At 45.7% G+C, this 21,897-nt stretch overlaps 1 protein-coding gene across 14 annotated transcripts in view; it reads right to left on the bottom strand.

Moving 5' to 3' along the window:
- Positions 1-21,257, bottom strand: part of LOC144773261 (uncharacterized) — a 7,170,044-nt gene extending 7,148,787 nt beyond the window's left edge. For all 14 annotated transcript variants that reach the window (XM_078658159.1, XM_078658161.1, XM_078658167.1 and 11 more), the window contains exon 1: positions 21,049-21,257. In XM_078658159.1, the coding sequence (XP_078514285.1) occupies positions 21,049-21,111 (63 nt within the window). In that variant the 5' untranslated portion in view covers positions 21,112-21,257. The remainder of the gene's footprint in view (positions 1-21,048) is intronic.
- Between the last annotated feature and the right edge of the window lie 640 nt (positions 21,258-21,897).

The raw sequence follows: 21,897 nt of genomic DNA, 5'->3' as shown, positions 1-21,897 counted from the left end.
TCCCGCGGAGCAACAGGGGGGCCTAGGGATAGACGTGGTGATTGCATGCAGACCAGCGTACTACCAGGCGAGTGGCGCTCACTTGTGGGGCTTGAAGCGTGGCCCCCACGGAATGCAGCCGGGTGGCAACGATACGGAAGGGAAGGCCAGACCTATGTGTTGCATAAGTGGGATCGTGTAACACGCGCCAGAGGTGTGCAGGGGAAGCGGTGTTCAGTGATCCCATACTTGTCTGGGAGACAGACGGACATCTACCCTGTGCTGCTGGCGTGGCCGTGTCACGCCTGTGCTGACTGCATCAGACACCAACCGTGAAAACCACATGCAGTCACGACAGCGTGTAAACCAGAGCCATGCGGGCAGCATTGCAGCGCCCTTGGGCCAGTGGGAAGGACTGAGGAGATCCCGGCACTGCGGCAGGGGAGCGCTTTACGTGCTACAGCCCACAGGTGGCGCACCGAGCAGCCGCGGTATGCACGACATGGACGATTTTCCTCCCAAAGCGGGGACAGAAGTCTGCCTATTGAGAATCCGGCCACAGAATCTAGACGTTGCTCACGGGGAGGACCGCCTTCTGTATGCTTTTCTAACTTAGTGGCACAAGGGATTTTCAATTACAAGTGAGCCCAGAGCCCCTCGTGGGCCTGGATCAGTAACCTGCTGCCGGTGGAGCTTCCCCACACTGTGGACTTCCTGCTAATGCCAACGGCACAGCAACTTGCGATGGACCGACTGCGGGACAAGTTACAACAAGGACAGCCACGTGCGGGAAGCCTGGACCCCTCGCAAGCGCGCCAAGGTGGGGACATGTAGCCGCAGGCGGCGGCTCTTGCAGCAAGATGGACTCAGTGCTTGCAGCAGTGGAAAAGATTGGCACTACACTGGAACTGACCAAGGAGTCCCTGGAAACACAGATCAATATGGTCACATCGGATTTTATTCTCCTCCACGCAGATCATGGTAAACTGGCTGAAAAGGTTGCGGTACATGGCCAAACAATCCAAGAGCTTCAGCCTGTCACCCAGATCCAGGCTGCCGCACTACAAGACATGATTGATCGTGTTCATGTGCTCGAAGACAAGGTGGAGAATGCGGAAGGGTGCTCTCGCCGCAACAACATTCGTGTGGTGGGTCTTCCGGAGGGGGAGGAAGGCAGACACCGGGAGCAATAGGTCGAGCTCTGGCTGCGAGACCTGCTGCCACAGGGGGCGCTGTCACAGCAGTTCGTAGTGGAGACAGTGCACAGGGTGCCGGCGCAGAAGCCCAGGCCGGGAGCCAGGCCCCGCCCGTTCCTCTTCAAACTACTCAACTACAGGAAGAGGGACGTGGTGCTGCGCGAAACTCGGAAGTCAGGTGATCTGACCGTGAGGATCAGTCATGTCATGTTCTTCCTGGACTATACTGCAATTGTGCAGCGACGCAGAAGCAACTACATGGCAGTGAAGCGTCAACTTGGGGAGCTGGAGTTGCCTTACTCCTTGCTGTTCCCGGCCCTGCTGAGAGTGGTCATGAAAGAGGGGACCCGCTTCTTCGACTCCCCAGCGAAAGTGTGGGACTGGCTGGAGGAGTCAGGACTGTGGACAGGAACGCGACCCCCGGGTGCGGACACTCGTAGCCTGATGAAGCGGAGGCCCCGGCGACGAAGGCGACAATGGACATCCCAGTCTGCAAGGCTGGGTCCCGTTGCGCCCAGTCCGGAGAAAATCAGGATGGAACGTCAGGAAGTTCTGGAGGCGGTAGCGACCCTTGGGCCTACGCACATCGGCGACCGTATGAAGGCCTGCATACGAAGTACTCCAGGAACTATTGGTTCATCATCTCCGTCCACTGGAACTTCTGAGGACTCGAATCTACCAGTGGTGACCCCACAGACTGCTGATCAGATTATGTGATTATTCCGAAGCTGTGCTGACCTTAGACATGATCAACTAACGCAAGTAGAGATTTGGTTCTTGTTTCTCCACACATTTTGTTAAGATACACTGCGCACTAGGGGTTACACCAAGACCTGAGGAGGCACATGCGCTACTCTAGGAGTCAACCCACCAGGCGCGAGCCTGGCTGCATCACGCTCAGTACTGCGTTAAATTGTAGTTACAGACACTCTACCATGGCCCACACCAGACTTATACGATATTCTAGACCACGGCATGTTGATACACTTCCTGGACACACAGTAGGTAATGGGGGGAGATAGTGCAGATAAGACAGTCACCACACTCACCCCACCAGTCATTACACTTGATTAGCTCACACTTAATTGTTGTTACTGGGGTTCGGACGGATGCCCCTTCAGGGATACGCCCCCGTTTATATTGTTTGCAGTTGTTATATTGTTTTCATTTCAGCACACTGACGCGCTCTCCCCTGACCATTGTACCAGCTCACCGGAGCGGCCCCCGCACTCCATGCTGCGACTGACTAACCAGCTTAGCAATGACACGTACTAACATTGTGAACTGGAATATACGCGGCATGCACACTCCCTTGAGGCGCTACTCTATCTTTTCCTACCTCCAGCGGCACTCAGTGGGTATCGCCCTTGTGCAAGAAACACACATGAACCTGATGGTGCTTGACCGGCTTCGCAGGCATTGGAGAGGGTAACTATTTGGCACAACCTTTTCAGTGCACGTGTGAGGTACACTGATCTGGGTGTGGGCGGGCACTCCTTTCATTGTGAAGAGGTGGTAGTGGACCGGGAGGGCAGGTACACCTTTGTGCGTGGGAAATTAAATGGTCAAATGATACTGCTGGGGTCGATATATGCCCCTAACATAGATCAGCCATCATTCCTAACACAGCTGTCACAGGTCTTGACCCCTTACGCTGGGCTCCCTTGGCTGCTTGGCGGGGACTTTAACATGGTGCTGGATGTTCACTTGGACAGATCTTGTCCCCCTCTCCGCACGACATCGCAGTGTCCAATGCGCAGGCGCTGACTTTCGAACTGGGCGCTACAGATCAGTGGCGCATCGATCCACCCAGAATCTACTCCTATTACTCAGCAGTCCACGATCTGCACTTCCGGTTGGACAGACTGGTGGGTTCACAGTCTTTTCTCCCGGTTGTCGTGCAATCAGAATATTTAGGGCGGACACACTCCGACCATAACACCCTATGGTTCCAGATCAGTTGGGAAGCAGATCGCCTGCCTGTGCCCACATGGCGACTCCAGCCGTGTGCGCTGGAGGACTTAAGAGTTTCGCTCATCTCTGGGGACGGCTGTTCTAACATATTTTGATAATAATGAAGGGACGGTAAGCAATGCGCTAGTAGAATGGGACGCCCACAAAGTGGTTATCAGGTGACATTGCCTGGGAGCCACGTGGAATATACGTAAGACGCTGTCAACCTCCCTTGCATGCTTAGAACCCGAGCTATTACAATATGAGCGTGAAGGAGAAGGGGAGGCAGAGATTCGTGCCGGCTGGGGGACCTCCGCGCCCAGCACACAGCACTTCTGGAACGGCTGTGATGCCACAATGACATGGCACACACGGCCCAAACCCATGCTTGGGCCGATAGAGCGGGCCGCCTGCTGGCCTGGCTGCTGCGACAGGAGGGAAGTCTTGACCCTATAGGAATTTGCACGGTGGAGGGGAATCTGGTGTATACGCAACGCGAGAGACACCGTGTTCTAACCAACCATTACACACAATTATACAGGGCCAGGGGAATTGGCCCCAGACACATCCTGGAGAAATTTTTGGACTCTCTCCAACTGACCACGGCTTCTGAAGAACACAAGGAGGCACTTAATGAGCCTCGCTCCTTAGAAGAAATTGGGGAGGCGATCAAATCCATGATGTCTGGGAAGACGCCGGGGCCGGATGGTCTGCCTGCTGTGTACTACAAAGCGTACCGCGAGTCCCTGACGCCATTACTCCACACGTTGTATAGCACGGCGATAGAGGTGGGCACATTACCTCCTTCGATGCGGGAGGCATACCTGGTCTCTCTGTTGAAACCAGACAGAGACTCCACGGTGTTAGGATGGTATAGACCCCTGGCGATGCTTAACGTAGATTGCAAGATCCTTGCCAAAGTACTGGCGGAAAGGTTGGCGCTGGTTGTCCCCCACTTAGTTCACGATGACCAAAACGGGTTTGTCCCCGCGAGGTGCACGTCGCTGAATCTACGGAGATATTTCAGGGTGGCAGCCGAAGCCACACGGGAGTGGCCCAGGGCGGGATGTCTCATCCTAGACCTGGAGAAGGCATTTGACTGCTTAGAATGGGGCTACCAGTCGGCGCTGCTGCTGTGATACGGGTTGGACATGAGGTTCCTCCAAATGGTCGATCTACTGTACAAAAATCTACAGTTCGAGTACGGCTAGGCCCATACATCTCTAATGCCATACCAGTGGTTCAAGGCACCAGGCAGGGGTGCCCCTTGTCCCCGTTACTGTTCGCATTGGCAATTGAGCCCCTAGCCGCTGCTATGCGTGCGACTCTGGGGATGGCATACCGCTGGCGGACACGGTCCATCAAGTGTGGCTCTATGCAGACAACCTATTGGTGTACGTGAAGGACATAGGACACATACCTGGACAGCTAGCCCAACTGCTGCAGACTTTTGCCACCATCTCGGGGCTCCGAGTGAATGCGGGTAAATCCTGCCTTTACGCTTTTGGAGAAGGGAATTTAGACCCGGGGTACTCCCTTGGCGGTACACGAGTCCAGTGGACTTCCGCTACCTGAGGATACAGATCTACCGCCAGGCAGCCAGATGACTTGTTTGATGGGAACCTGGGGAGGGCAGTTATACACTTAAATCGCAGGTGCGCTTATGGAACACCCTTCCGCTGACAACCACGGGCAGGGTAGCGCTCGACAAAATGGTCATGCTCCCTCATCTCCTGTACTACTTTGTTAATCTGCCCCTATTTATTCTGGCGGCCTTCTTTACAATGTTTACAATGTGACTTTATCTGGGGCACTGTTAGGCATAGACTGGCACTAGCGAAATTATATCTGCCAACGGATCAGGGAGGACTGGCTGCTCCTTATTTTGAACACTATTAACATTGCCGCCAAGCTGCAATGGCTCGCCCGCTGGCTGGCAGACAGGGGTAGAGAGGATACGGCCACAACACTGCCACCATACTCGCTGGAACACATAACCAGACTCTTTCACCCTGCTGCGGCGGTTGTGCGGCCGAAGCCCCTCCCCTTAGCTGTGGCATACAAGTGTTATTGGAGGGCTCTATACCTCACCAAAACAATCGTCCCTTACACACCTGCAATACCTCTGGAAGGATCCCCCAGTGGAGAAGGGGTGCTTACAGCTCATACACTCGCAGAATGGGGGGAGGCTCATGTACACACGCTCAGGGATTTGTACCGGGATGGTGTGCTCACGCCATATGAGTCCCTGGTGGCAGAGGAGGGGCTCCCGTCCGGGTTTTTTTTAGTATATCGCTCCCTGATAGCAAAGCTGACAGCCAAATGGGGGGATATGACCACGGAGCCCAGTCAACATCTAACCATACAGTATCTGCATGTTATGGGGAAAGGCAGGCACCTGGTTCGCAGGTTTGCGACGTTGATGCGGATACATGCGGCCTTCAGCCTTGACCCACTCCGTCGCAAATGGGAATTGGATCTGGGGCGACAATTGGCGGATAAGGAATGGGAACGGATACTCAAAAGCCCTGTGCATATACCTAGAAACATGCGGTTCCGCCAAATTCAGCTATTCATCATCCATAGGCCATACCTCATACCTGAGCTGATCAATAGGTACTTTCATCGTAATGATGCACTGTGCCCCGGGTGTAGTGAGCATGGGGTGGGATCTTTACACATGTTATGGAGTTCCCCGAGGCTGGGTACATAGTGGCGCACATTCAGTGGGCTGTTGCAGGGTTGCACAGGTCACACCATACCCTTTGACTGGCCCGAGCACCTGTTACACCACTTTAGGAGGACCCCTAAAGACAAGATGATGTCCCGGTTCTTGGATATGGGGCTAGTGGTTGCAAAACGCCTTCTCACAAAGAGGTGGAAGGTGCAGGACCCACAACACACGCGGGCGTGGAGCTCTTCACTTCAGGCATGGCCAGGACAGAGGGGATTGCCATTCGAAGGGAGGAAACATTGGGGCTGTGGAAGGAGCCTATAGCAGCTCACTGGGAGCAGATACTCAGTGCGCTTCAGCAACTGAAGAGGGAGGGACATGGAGACACTCTAAGGGAACAGATAATGATCACACAAGCAGAGATATGCCATCTACTAATGCACTGACGTGATATTCCAGTGAAACTTTACTTTTGTTCTAAATCCTGTACTCATGTAACCACGCCCATGTAGTCACAGTAGTGAAACACATAAGGGGGCCCGGGGGCGGGATGCAGGGAAGGGGAGAGGGAGTTAAATGTACACATATTGGTTTATGCTGCTACTGTTCTGGTTCTTTTGTTTTATATGCAAGTCATCTGAGGTGAAGGGTCAGTATAGAACCACACATACTGTCAGGAGGTTAACACACTGCTTCTATAAAGTAACCTTGGAGATTGCATCATGACTTTCGGATCTAAGTTAACCTAGTTCCTGTGTGAGCACTTTTTCCAACTAAAGTACAGTCAGAATACATGCGAATCTTATGTTGCTACATATCCAAATTTTGGCGAGCAGCCTTATGCATGACAGTAAGTTTACATATGAGATGCCTGTCATGACAATGTGAAAACTAAAATCAATAAAAACAGATTTGACAAAAAAATAAAAAACAAAGCCAACTCCGCTGTGGGAACCTGACATATTGGGTCGCCTCAGCACATGTCCAGGGTTTGATAAATGGGATACAATCGGGATCTCCAGGGTGGGGGACATGTGGGTGAAGGGGAAAAAGGCCACATTTGCTGATCTTCAAGCTAAATACCGCCTTGCACCGTCGGAGACATTTAAGTATCTCCAAATTAACCATGCCATTGACTCTGCCCTCCTAAAGGGTACACCCCTTCCAGATTCCTCCCTGCTGGAGGATGTATGACGTTACAACGCATACTTTTACAACGCATTGTTTACAACGCAACATCCATTACAACGCATGACATTACAACAAATTTTTTAAAACTACCTTTACAACGCATTCCATTACAACGCATGCTACCTTTACAACGCATACCATTACAACGCATAACATTACACTGCATGTATGGTAAGTATTTGATAGTGTAGGGGTAAAAAGTACTATTCTAACTCCAGGGGGACGCAACAGTAGGGTAAGTGTTGGATAGTGTAGGGGTAAAAATTACTATTCTAACTCCAGGGGGTGCAACAGAAGGGTAAGTGTTGGAAAGTGTAAGGGCACAATGTGTTGTAATGTTATGCGTTGTAATGGTATGCGTTGTAATGACATGCGTTGTAGAGGTATGCGTTGTAGTGTCATGCGTTGTAATGGTTGCGTTGTAATGGCATGCGATGTAATGGATGTTGCGTTGTAAAAGTTTTATTGTAATGGTAGTGCGTTGTAAAGGTTGTTTCCCCCGCTGGAGGACCGACTATTATTAGATCCAATGGACCATAAAGCCATCTCCCTAACATATAAAAAATTTGTGAATAACTGAGCTGACCCAATGTTGAAACTACGGTCGAGCTGGGAACTTGATCTGGGGGATATTGAAGATGAGGACCTGGAGGGAGGCACTCGCTTCTCCCAGAGCAGTGGCGATCCCTATGCGACTTTAACTGGTCCAGGTCAAAGTGCTCCACAGGGTCTATTTTGATGCCAAATTACTGTTTAGGCTAGGTAGGAGACCTGACTCGCTCTGCCTCCGACAATGCAACCAGAACGGCACATTCACACACATCCTCTGGGACTGCCCACACATACAACAGTATTGGACAGACGTCACCCGGCAACTAGCTAGGGCGTGTGGCAAACCCATTCAACCATCCCCCAAACTCTGCCTCCTCAATATTTGGGAGGCTACGGACCTATCACAGGCAGAGCAATCGTGGGCCATGATGGGATGGACTATCGCCAAACGCAATATTGCCCAAAAGTGGGGGGTGGGCACGATGCCATGAGTAAGGGACTGGGCAAATGACATGGACTATGCTATGATTGCTGAAAAAACAGTGTTCAAGGGGAGGGCATGCCCCATAAAATGGGACCACAAATGGGGAAAGTGGAACAAATATAGGGGTGACTTTTGCATTTCTCCTATGGTGGAATTGAGAAGGGAGAGACGAACGTTGATGGACAGACTGGGAGAGACTGTGGTGACCTCCACACCAGGTAGCCAATAATAGGATGTAATTGGAGTTGGACCAGCTACTTGTTTCTTCATATTCTTGACCCTGCAATAATGTTGTAAATATAGAAGAAGAGACAACCTCTGGGGTTAACGGATTTATGTACTCCTGAGCCTGAATATGTTGCGAAGCACTGTTGTGATCTTGCCTTGCCTTGCCAAAGATGACTGTACACTGCCTTGAACCTACGCTTTTTTTGTTATTAATAAAAACTGTTTAAAAAATAAAAAAATAAATGTCAGCTTCAGGGTTCAAGTCCGACCACCGGTACACAGGCGGTTACTACTGAAGCTAGGCGGAAAAAGATACATAGAACGTTAAACACCATCGACGCTAAACGGTCTGCATTTAGTTACATTTTTTGACTAGGTAAAAATAAACACCCACTACTGATTTACATAAAAGAGCTGCCAGATGGTGCACTCCCCTTTCAGCCTCGCCCTTCACGATATTGACATTCGACATGAAGTCATTTACAAACCTATCGCTCTTATAATTAACTTGTTTATTTGAAACTGTGTTAAGGGCCTTCTGTGGCAATGCGACTTAATCAGCAGTTAGCCCCTCGGTCTCTTTAAATATTTACTTTTGATGAATGAATATATTTCTCTTTGATTATCGTCACACTAAATGTGAGTAGAAATCCAAGCAGAGCGTGTATACTTGAAGTTAGTACAAACACCCAAGCTTTTCTGAACACCAACCATGTTTACATTTATCAATGCTTTGAAAACTTTCAGCTCGCAGTCTCCTTTTTTATGATCATATATTTATGCTAAAATTCAACTGATCCACGATTTAACAGGGCAAGAGTTTTAATACAGCTGCAAAGATATCCGTGTTTTTTCATTGTGCTTCACCATGAGTTAGTGCTCTCAGGTTTACGGGTAACCTATTTCCCGTCCCTTTTCTTACCCATGGACCGTTTTCACACTGTATTCTAGAGAAGCAAACTGGTCCTCATGAAATAAAAAATTAAATGGTTATTGTTGACGCTAAACTGCATCAGCCAAAAAAGCAGCATGACGAAGTATATGCAGGTATATATAAGACCATAATACATGCTTCGTGACATATGCACGTTTGCGCTTATATGTTATGCCGGTGCGGAAGCTTTTTTCAAAATAGCAGTTTTAAGATGGTGGAACCACACCTTGCAGTGGTAATTTAAAAAAAAAAATTGCAAAAGTGCCTAAATTAGAAAGGATCACCCCTCTGCAAATTACAGGAGCTGGGACCCCCAAAAATGAAATCAAAGATAAAGAAATGCAGAAAAAAGAAACTCTATTGGGAGGGCGATCAACGGTTGAGCACACAGGGGTTCAAGTACAAACTGAGGAGAGAAGGGAAAAGGGGGTAGGACAGATAGGATAGCCACAGAGGAGTTGGATGTGGTGAAAAGCAAAAAAAACAAGAAGGCCTGTGTGACCAGACAAACATTTCGTAGACATGTACTGTAAAAATGCTATGCGCTTCAGTACTAAAATCATTAGAATTACTGACCATAAAAAGTAAGTAATTTCGAGGTTGTGTAGTAGACGTTATAGCTCATGTTTCATTGCAAAGGTTTATTGTGTGAGGTGCCACTGACTGCAGGCAAATGTAAACATGGGCCACAGAAAAGATTTCAAACATGCAAAATGTGATAGGAGGTCTGCTTGCAATAAGTCTAACCAACAGCAATTGCTCGGGATAGTATTTCAAACTGTTCGGTTTTTTCCCACCACGCTACCTCAGTTTGGGCACTCCACACCATGCCACATAATTATACTCAACACCACACACTTCTATGCACACAATTCAACTCTAAACATTTCCATTCCCTGCCACATAATTCAACACCACGCCACATATTTCAACACAATTACGCAACACACCACATACATCCAATCCACACCACAGAATTCCACATCATGCCACATAATGAAACTCCACAACATATCACTCCAAAACACAAAATGCCATTCCACATAATTCCACTCTATTACACACAATCCCACTTCACATAATTCCATTACGCTCAATATCACATAATTACTATCTACATCTTTCCAATGCACACCATGACACAATATTCCACTAAAAAAACAACCACAAATGCCAATACTGATGATTGAATATTGAAACATTTAGATCGGCGTCCAAGCTCCAAGTCATTGTATATCTTTTCTATTCAATAGTGTTTATTCTCAGAACCATACTTTAGATTATTAATTCCTTTTATATACATTACAACAATTTTGTTTTGTACAAAAAAGCACCACAACAAATATTTCACCCCCAAAAAAAAAAAGAATTCTTACACACACACCACAATGACCAGCAAACCCTTTGGCTTATCACACCATTTGCATTCACTCTAAAACAGTCATACCACATTCCTCATACATACAAACACTCCCAATTCACCACCTCGGTGTTGCCAACATTACTATCCTCCACATTAAAACACCAAGGATACCTAACCAAACAAGGAGAACTTGTAGTTTTTTCTTAGTGGTGCATCATATCCGATAACAGTATAATTTGTTCAATACAGAAAACTGTTTCAAAATGCACAACAACACCAATTGTTTCAGAAATACAATTGTTTGGTATCGAAAAAACAGGTCTACGCGTTTCGAACCTGCTAATTTATGGGGTTCTCTTCAGGACAATAACTGTGGGAAGAACACAAAAATAGACTTTAAAACCATGAGTGAAAAAAAGACTAGAAAGCATTCCAACTTAGAGCAAACACCCTGCATTGTTCTTACCAATTTCTGCAACTGAACACCTAATGATGTTCTGAATCGTAGAAACGAAGGTTCGAAACATGAATAAAAAAAGAAGAGAACTGTCAAGAGAGGAGTCAGAGTAATCTCGTCTTGAATTTGTGTTGGACCACTGAGCACCCGAACTTACATGTTCAATTTCATCCAGTAATATGGTGTAGTTTAAGCATGGTGCTTTTCTCGTTGTAGCAAGTAGCAAGGACCCCATGTCTGAAAACAGAAAGATGCACGCAATATGATTGTTATCTTTGTGGCAAAATGACAGTGTGATCCATAATGGTGTTTTCTTCACCGCCATGTTCCATGACATACCTTGAAAGTGATTGTAAATCCACAGTGGTGAAGGATTCGCCCGCTCGCCGTGAGTTTTCTTAGTCACCTGTTTCTGAAAAGAGAATATATCTTTTTTTTAATCAAACTCAGCGAAGACATCTTGATAATGGTGCACCGCGATTTATTTATGTGAGGCGCCCCTAACTTAGACTTTCAAATTTAACGAGCGCGATGCAGGAGAAGCCGCTCTGCGTGTGTTTGGTTATGCACTTCCAAAATATTTCTGTAATCAGACGGATGAATCCGTTAGTTTGATAGTTTCGCGGAGGACTTCTTAAACGCGATTGTTTTCACGAAAGGGCGCCCATACCTTTAAACTTTCAGTATTGAGAAAGACGCGTGGCGGGGAACGCCCGTTCAGCGTGTTTTTCTTGTTTCGCCGCACAATGTGTCTAAAAGAAAACGGGTGCAAATGTTAATTAGTCAGCTTTGCGGAGGTCTCCTGATCCTGTGAATCTTACTCCCCATGTCTCACCTGCTCAAAACTGTGCCATTCACTTCGTGCTCTCCTGGGTTGAACTGCACCTTTACCGGCCCAGCACAGAATGCTGGGTGTTGTAAGCTCGGCATTCTGGATGTTGTGGTCCAATGCTGATTCCGCAGTGATATTTGACTAGTGGAGCCATGTGAACCATAATGTTTTAACTTGTATGAACTAGTTCAACAAGGGACTCTCTACATATTGAATATTTCTGATAGTCCATGCAACCCATATCAGGCAGTATCGAATTTAACCCCTTCCATGCTCATGACGGAACGGTTCCGTCATGAGCGTCGGTTGAGCTGTGCTCATGACGGACCGTTCCGTCATGGTTCCATAAGCCCAATGGAACGTTCAGCACAGCGCGAAAATTCGCGCCGCGCTGAAGCGGTTAACAATAAGCATAGCCTCACGTTGTGACAGTTTTTGATCCAAATTGCCTCCTCTAGGGTCTCTTTCAATTTTCGAAATTATGGTCCAACGCAAGTCTCGTTCTGTATGTAGTTTTTAGATCCAATGATTAACCAATGGAGCATTTTCTACTTTTTTCCTGATCCGAGATTTATGTTGTGTAATTCGTTGTCGCACTTCCTGATTTGTTTTGCCTATGTATAACATAGAACATGTTTAACTACAGAGAGGAAATCGGTCTGTTTGGTGTGACAGTAGAGTCTCCAATGCTAAGACATACCCAGTTCACTAGTTATACATAGCTTGTCCATTACCTGGCTTGAGACAAGTTTCCATCAGCCCACCCATTTGGTGGAACTTCATCATCTGGAAAGCTGAGAGAAAGGTCACATGTAGCCAATGTTGCTCCAAGGCTTACATACATGGGTACTGAGCCCCATACTCTCAGAGACTCTCAGCCATAGTAGTTGTTCAAGATATGTGGAAACTGATGAAGTGCAGTGCAAGTGAAAGTGTGTGAGATAAAAATGACTGAAGGACAAAAAATATGTTTATTAGAGATTGTCCTAATGTCATTTGATAAAAAGTGCCTGATAGAAACATGTTTCTATCTTTTGGCAACAAGTGAGGTCAACATGTTTCAGCCGTATAGCCACCTGGCTCGGCTTTCTTCAGGACCATGTGAAAGTAATGTGCTACTGCAAAAGAATATTATAAATATTAGTGCAAATTATCTAATTAAATTATCAGTAGAAGATAGATCAGTGGTATATTACCACCCTACCAGACACGTATCCCATGTGCATGTGGATGATAAGTTAGTTCTTTGTTCCTAGAAAAAAGGGATAGATGTCAAAGGAACAAGATTGTAATGGTGAACAAAACTTATGTCCTAAGCATGGAGATAAAACAAGTCACTAGGTCGATAATAGACTGTATTCGCCTTTTCGCCCATTCAATTTGAGCTTCTAATTGGGACATTGAGTTTAAACATTTGATAACTACTCACCCAGCTTTCCGTGGGAGTAAGCCTCACTTCACCCAGCGCACTGCTCGGTGGCTGAGGCCCCGCTCTACTGGTGAAAGAGAACACAAGGGGACAAGGGGTAATAACATCATCCATCTCATGTACCTCTACTGTGTTCTCAAATTGCAACAATAAAAACCTAAATCAACAATATCCATTAACCATGTGATTCAACACCAGGTGCAGAGCTACAGGCTAACATCGACTGATGTAATAGTTTCAAATTGCAGTAAAGAATTGGCCAGAGTCTAATTCAATTTGTTGTCATAATCTATTGTGTCAGTTAATCCCTATAAACATAGACCAGTTGTAAGGGAAAGTTAACTCGTGTTGAGATATTCCTACCTCAAAAGATTCATTCAAACATTTATTCATGGGTGGGCCATGTTATTGTATTATTTAATCCATCCCTAGGATGTCCTAAATATGGCTGGTTTAGTAATTCTAAGCACCCACACTAGAGCTCAAACATACATTTTAAAATAATTTTTTTGATGGTAATCAAGGCTCTCTTAATCAAAACTTTGGCAAAGATTAGACAAATGGAGATAGAAAACCAACAAAACAAGCTTCGTATCGGCTTACCTATCCGTCGGTACCCCTTCGCTGTGTGCGAACAGTGTGGGAGGTACCGAGGATGCAATAAGCAATCTACACGTCTGACCAACCATTTTTTGAGTGTCAAACACTCAGCAGACGACATGAGGTGGGTGATTCTTGAACGTCCTATGATCCCCCAGCATGTGACCGATATCTCCAGGTTTCTGTTTATCAGAGAGCAAAGGTGGATTTTTAAATTGAAAACAGAGACAGAAGGCTTGAATGACATCATGCCGTGGGTCCAGGTTCAACCTTTGTATGATTTTAGGTGCCATATTAATGACTAGAGTTCAGTACTAGCATGTCTCTTTAATATCAGTTATTTCATTCTACTGGGTGTTGTAGGTGGCATACATTACAAGAGACCTACACTAGATATGGACCAATAGCTCTGTATGCATGATCAAAAATCAGCATGGGCTATATACCCCATTAATATTCTGAAACTATGGACATTAGAGATGTAACATCGAACATTCCAGCATATGATATATTCAGGTCACTCTACTAGAAGTTTAACATCTATAGATACATATGTAATATGTACCCTTCGTTTACGACCTACAGTTCCCCAATGTGAGTCGTTTATTCAGAAGTTATAGAACTGTTGTCAAACGCTGCATTACATCGCTGCAACTTAAATTTACTATATAAAAACAGGGTGTGTTATTATAAACATTAGGCCAGCTAGCAAGATCTAGCTGATTATTTCAGAGAGGAAGGGTGTAGTATTTATGGAGCCTTATTCCCCTTTTAGACATCCACGATGTCCGCCGCATTAATTACGACTTGTTCTGCCGCTGCCATATCCTGCTAGAGGAGACACTTATTGACATGCTAGCCGATGAAAATCTCTAACGAGCATGCGCGGGAATGTAGCGTCAATACAGGATGTGTGAAGTCATTGGCCCGGCTTCTAAGATGATTACTGTGCGAGGTAGGCGCATGCGCTGTAAGAGCCAATTTGAACACATCCAAGGTAGCGTTTTTGAATTACGCGAGGCTCGAATAAGTCAGCATGTTTCAAAAAGGGCGGCCCCCTATTGTAACAACACGGCCTCCGGTTGGTTAATTAGTAGATTGAAGCCCATTTGGCCTATCAGCTCCAGTATAAAAGAAGGTCCTAAACTATCCTCGGTACCTCCCACACTGTTTGCACACAGCGAAGGGGTACAGACGGATAGGTAAGCCGATACGAAGCATGTTTTGTTGGTTTTCTATCTCCATTTGTCTAATCTTTGCCAAAGTTTTGATTAAGAGAGACTTGATTACCATCAAAAAATTATTTTAAAATGTATGTTTGAGCTCTAGTGTGGGTGCTTAGAATGACTAAACCAGCCATATTTAGGACATCCTCGGGATGGATTAAATAATACAATAACATGGCCCACCCATAAATAAATGTTTGAATGAATCTTTTGAGGTAGGAATATCTCAACAAGAGTTAACTTTCCCTTACAACTGGTCTATGTTTATAGGGATTAACTGACACAATAGATTATAACAACAAATTGAATTAGACTCTGGCCAATTCTTTACTGCAATTTGAAACTATTACATCAGTCGATGTTAGCCTGTAGCTCTGCACATGGTGTTGAATCACATGGTTAATGTTTTTTGTTGATTTAGGTTTTTATTGTTGCAATTTGAGAACACAATAGAGGTACATGAGATGGATGATGTTATTACCCCTTGTCCCCTTGTGTTCTCTTTCACCAATAGAGCGGGGCCTCAGCCACCGAGCAGTGCGCCGGGTGAGGGGAGGCTTACTCCCACAGAAAGCTGGGTGAGTAGTTATCAAATGTTTAAACTCAATGTCCCAATTAGAAGCTCAAATTGAATGGGCGAAAAGGCTAATACAGTGTATTATCGACCTAGTGACTTGTTTTATCTCCATGCTTAGGACATAAGTTTTGTTCACCATTACAAGCTTGTTCCTTTGACATCTATCCCTTTTTTCTAGGAATGAAGAACTAACTTATCATCCACATGCACATGGGATACATGTCTGGTAGGGTGGTAATATACCACTGATCCATCTTCTACTGATAATTTAATTGGATAATTGGCACTAATATTTATAATATTCTTTTGCAGTAGCACATTACTTTCACAAGGTCCTGAAGAAAGCCGAGCCAGGTGGCTAAACGGCTGAAACATGTTGACCTCACTTGTTGCCAAAAGATAGAAAAATGTCTTCTATTCTATCAGGCGGTTTTTATCAAATGACATAAGGACAATCTCTAATAAACATATTTTTTGTCCTTCTAGTAATTTTTATCTCACACACTTTCACTTGCACTGCACTTCATCAGTTTCCACATATCTTGAACAACTACTATGGCTGGGAGTCTCTGAGAGTATGGGGCTCAGTACCCATGTATGTAAGCCTTGGAGCAACATTGGCTACATGTGACCTTTCTCTCAGCTTTCCAGATGACGAAGTTCCGCCAAATGGGTGGGCTGATGGAAACTTGTCTCAAGCCAGGTAATGGACAAGCTATGTATAACTGGTGAACTGGGTATGTCTTAGCATTGGAGACTCTACTGTCACACCAAACAGACCGATTTCCTCTCTGTAGTTAAATAGGTTCCTGTTTAGGGGTGTGGGGTTAATCTGGTCTTTAAATACTGTCCCCTAGACCCTCCCTCACATTTTTGATTATAACATAGAACATGGACATAAAACCCCATAGACAACATATTTGGTTTTACAGTTCGTAAATGTGTCATGCTTCCAATGAATTCCGTGGTGACTAAACAGTGACCCTTCGATCATTTGTTCACAATATGTGCAAGTGCTGCATTTATGGTGTCCTATCACCTGTGTTAAATCTATTAGTTCTCATAATGTTGTTTTAGCGTTTTTCCCAGAGCTGCCCTGAATATATGGTTTGACAGACTTTTCTCCTTTTTAAACGCAAATAATGAGGGATTTGAAAATGATGAATCCAGATTCTTGACCAAATGCCAGTTGCGTTTCATGGTTTTTTCAAAAGATTAGAATTTGGTCAAAAGGTAGTTACACATTCTTGTCTTTGTAGAGTCCATTTTTCTTTTTTCTGTGGTAGTGTTTCTCTAGGGGTCCACCAGGCTCTCTTCATCGCAGATCTTACCAATTTTTTAGGTAGCCGCACTCAAGTAATCTTTCTACCAAACTATTGGCATGTAGATTGTACTCATCTTTGTAGAAGCAATTGCAACAGATCCGGAGGAATTGTCCGTACGGTAAGTTTTCTTTCACTCCACACCACATACATCCACTACACTCCAAACCAAAACACACGGGCAAAATACATTGTCATTTACATCGCCAATACCTCTAACTCTCACAAATGCGTGGTAACATTTGCATTGCAAATGCTTGTTCAAAATTGCCATCACCCAAAATCTTTATGGGGGATCTACAGGACAAAAAGATTTCGCGTATTTATCAGTCCCTGATCAGACATTGCTCCCTTACACTTCAGAAACTTCGAGGGGACTGGGAGGCAGATGAAGCGGGCTGGAAGAGGAGGACTGGACGGAGGCACTAGCAGCCCCGCGGTGAGCGGCCATAGCGATGCGGCTTCGCCTAGTCCAATTCAAATACCTCCACAGGGTCTACTTCACTAGGACGCAATTTTGGCGGGTAGGGGTGATTGCCTCCCCAGAATGCCTTCGCTGTGGCTGGGCGGAGGGCACGTTTATCCACACAGTTTGGCTGTGCACGTCACTGGAACGCTTCTGCAGGGGGGTGTTTACTTGCCTCTCTGAAGTTTTGGGCTGGGAGCTTACCCGTATGCCACAGCTGGCACTGTTGCATGTAATGGAGGGGGCGGGGGGCAATATTTATAAACAACACCTTCTGCTGCTCGGCCTTACCCTGGTGAAACGAGAAATTGCCAAAGCTTGGAAGGCGACGAGGGTCCCCTCGGTGGCGGCTTGGAAAAATGGCCTGGAGATCTGCATGGGTCTGGAGCAACCCATATTTGTGGCCAGGGGGTGTCCGCGTAAACATTATAAATATGGAAGCGATGGGTGGAGTATCGAGGTCTCTAACTGGAACCTCCGGCGATAGAGCAGCCTATGCAGCTGGTTTGAGCCGAGGATCCTGTATAGGGGTGCAGGGGGAAGGAGCAAAGAGGGTGGTAGTCTGGACTGGGACCTTCTAAACATTCTCCTTTTAATACTGAAGAAGTGGTAGTATGGATCTGTGTGATCTTTGGGGGGAGGGAGGGAGTTGGGGGTGTGTGGGTGTTTTCATTTAATGCCCCAATGTTTTGTATTGTTGGTCATGGAGGGGGGAGGAGTACAGGGAGGGGAGAAACTACAGTCGGTTACTGTAACAAATGTATTGAGATTGCTTTGGCAGATGACTCTGGTGTGCAGAGCCCTGCATGACATATGCGAATCGACTAATAAAATATGTTTTCCCAAAAAAATTTGCCATCACCCACTAGGTAGTGGCATGTTTAATCATAGGGCTGCTAAAACATCCCTGCGCAGTCCAACGCCTAGGATGAAACAAAGGGAGGGGGAAGACAATACAAACATATATTCACGCAGTAAACTACATATAAAGAGACAGTGTAAAACTACCTCAGGAATACCCTTCATAATCTTTAATCATGGGTTCCCTGGTTAGGAATAATGTGTATGTATGACAGAAGCAGTAAGGAGAGACAAAGGGGTCCTAATTATCCCCTAGATCATCACCATTTCTTAGTTTTTAATCCTATTCAGGATTTGTATTTTCCAAAACAATCTGCCCCACTCCAATTCAAAACAATCTACCCCACTAACCGGCCTGATTCCAAAACAACCTACCCCACTTCAACACAAACTGTCCTACTGAAATCTGCCCCACTCCAAAACAACAATCTCCCCAACTCCAATGCAAAACAACAATCTCCCCCACACCAATCCAAAACAACAATCTGCCCCTCTCCAATCCCCAAAACATCAGCCCACCCCACTCCAATACAATCTGCCTCACTCCAGTCTGCCCCACTCCAATCCAAAACAACCTGCCCTTTCCAACTGGCCCCACCCCAATCTGCCCCACTCAATCGAAAACAATTTCCCCACTCCAACTTGCCCCACTCCGATGTGCTCCATTCCAAAAAGACCCACTCCAATCCAAAACAATCTGCCCCACTCCAACCCAAAGCAATCTGCCCCACTCCAATTTGCCCACTCTAATACAAAGTAATCGGTCCCACTGTAATCCAACCCCTCCAATCCGAAACAACCTGCCCCACTCCAATCACCCCACTCCAATCTTCCCCACTCCAATCCAAAACAACCTTCCCCACTCCAATCCGCTAACTCAAATCTGCCCCCTCTGCAGTCCAAAACAATATGCTTACTCCAATCCACCCTGCTGCGCCCCCCACTACAAATATGTTTAAAGCGAAATGGTCAATTTCTAATGACCTCTGGATCTACGTATATGCTTAAATAATGTTAGCGTTCCCCAACAGGTAAATGAGGACAGCGTGCAAACAGGTGTTAAAGTTGGCCCGAGGAAGAGGCCCATGCCCGTAGCAGCTTTCGTGTTCTCCCGACATGTATGGGTACAGAGATCATTAGAAATTAAGACCTTTTTGCTTTGAACATATTTATCCTTGGAGCTCCAAGGACTTCTTTGTGGCACTTGCACACGAGGCGCAGTTAAATCCTTTTACCTCACTTCAAAAGCCTTAGGAGCCTTGAAAAAGTCATCTTTTCGACGAAACAAGTGTCAGCTGTGTGTCAACAGACTATGGATTCTTTGAAAATTAAAAATCGCTAGATTGGTAGACCTCAAATACACCAAATCTCAGTCAAATCCACCCAAATCCAATTCACCCCACTCAATTCCACCTCACTCAGTTTCACCCCACTCCAATCCACCCCACCCCACTCCACTCAAACCCACTTCAACCCATTTCAATCCCCCCTACTCCACTGTAATCTACTCACTCAAATCCAACCCTTTCCAATCCTCCCAACCCCCACTGTAATCCAATCCACCCACTGTACCCCGATCCAATCTACTCCGCCCCAATTTAGTCCACCCCATTCAATCCATCATGCCACCACACTCCAATCCACCCCACTCAAGTCCATTCCACCCCACTCTACCCCATCCAGTCTAGTAAATCTACCCCCCTCTAGTCTAATACATCACACTCCTGTGCCCTCTAATTCACCCCACTCCAAACCACCATACTCTACTCCAATCAATCCAGCCCAAATTAATCTAATCCACCCCACTTCAATCAACCCCAATCCAATCCACCACACCCCATTTCAATATACCCCACACAATTAAACCAATCAACCTACTCTATCTAATTTACCCAACTCAATCCAACCCATTCTACCCCAATAAAGTCTACCCCAATTTATTCCAATCCAATACACCTCACTACCTTAATCCTCTCCAACCCACTGCACCCTATTCCACCTCACCCCACGCCACTCTCTGCCACTGAACTCTACTCCCCTATTCCACTCTACTTCAAAAAAATCCAGTCTACGACACTTTACTCCCCCACTCCACTCTAGGACAATCCACGCCAATAATATTTAGCCATGCTGAACCGCAGCCACACTGGTATACAACTTGGCAAAAACACATTGCCAAAGTCATGGGTTCTTGTTGGCTTTGCCAATGCTTGTTTAAATGTGTATTTGTTTGAAAAAAGAGGGAAATTTAAATAAAACCCAGTACCAAGAGGTTAAATGCATGTAGAAAGGTAATAATCACACTAAAGAGGCCATGTGGTCGTTAAAAAAGTTGATTGCCTGGGTAACACGAAATCTGTGAGGGAGCGAACATCATCTTTCTAAAATCAATTTCACTGTAGTATATGCAATTTGACCTTGATTAGCTATTTACAAATACATGAATGAAGATGCGTTTATTATAACACTTGCTCTAAGTAAAATAAGTTATTGAGCCACACATTTATTTATGTTCACGGCCACGGCATAGATAGATAAAATACACTTGCTAGCACCAAAGTGACGAGCACTGAAGGAATCGGTAAGTATGACACAGGGCTCTAGCAAGCACCCCGGGCTTTGATGCAGATCGAAACCAAATATTTCGGAGACTGCAAAGCCCCGTTAGAGATAAGCGCACCCCTTTAGCCAGCCGCTTTTGTAGCTCATTTGTCTCATACTCACAGGCTCGCCGGTGATACCACGTCCATAATGAAGCTGTGGAAGAGAAGACAAATAGTATTCCATCGTTTGGCTCCAAATCAGTGGCTTGGTCTCTGCTCCGTCAAAGGGTCAGGTTGAGATGTGAAAACTCAACATCTCCATTCCTGTAAAGACGTCGAGAGTAACCGTCGTCTCTGGTTCAAAAGCCTAAAAAACCAGAGTGGAACGTTCGAAGGGGAGGGGCCGGGAAAGGCATGAAGTTGTTAACACGCGCGCCGACTTGGATACGTGAGCTTCCGCTACGTGGGATTATATTTTAGTACGTGTGAAGAAGTGGATTTGTTTGGACTTTAACAACTTTACTAACATGTTTCCAAAAATATCGATTTCCTAACAATTGGTTTTATGAACCAAAAGTGTTTCTCTCTTTACTTCCGAGTACGCAGTATAAGAATGTACCAAGCTCCAGACGCCCAACGGAAACATGTACGTACATAGAGGTGGGCGAGCCAACAAATTAACAAGGAGAGCCGAGGCAATAATGTGCTCTGGATCTAAGACCCCTTGCACGACCCGAACCCTCAAAATATTTGCCATGTGGTTCATGCAACAATCATCACCAAAAATATGATTAAGTCTCTTCAATTAAATAAAAATGTACTTATATAACATGTGGACGCTTTGATGTCACATCATAACACTGCACTGATAAGTACTTATTAGAAGTGATAGTTTTTAAAAATGAAACATTAGTGACCTAAGTGGCAAACACAATAGGTTTTTGAGCAACTAGTATTCTGAACTCACATATTTGAAAGTGCTTTTATATTCACTACTAAAGAAAAAGGAGCTTTGGTGAAATAAAATATT

This window comes from Lissotriton helveticus, chromosome 8, assembly GCF_964261635.1.
Source record: "Lissotriton helveticus chromosome 8, aLisHel1.1, whole genome shotgun sequence".
NCBI classification, from domain to species: domain Eukaryota; kingdom Metazoa; phylum Chordata; class Amphibia; order Caudata; family Salamandridae; genus Lissotriton; species Lissotriton helveticus.
Note: the sequence above shows the minus strand (reverse complement) of the source record. Positions and strands in the feature narration are given on the sequence as shown.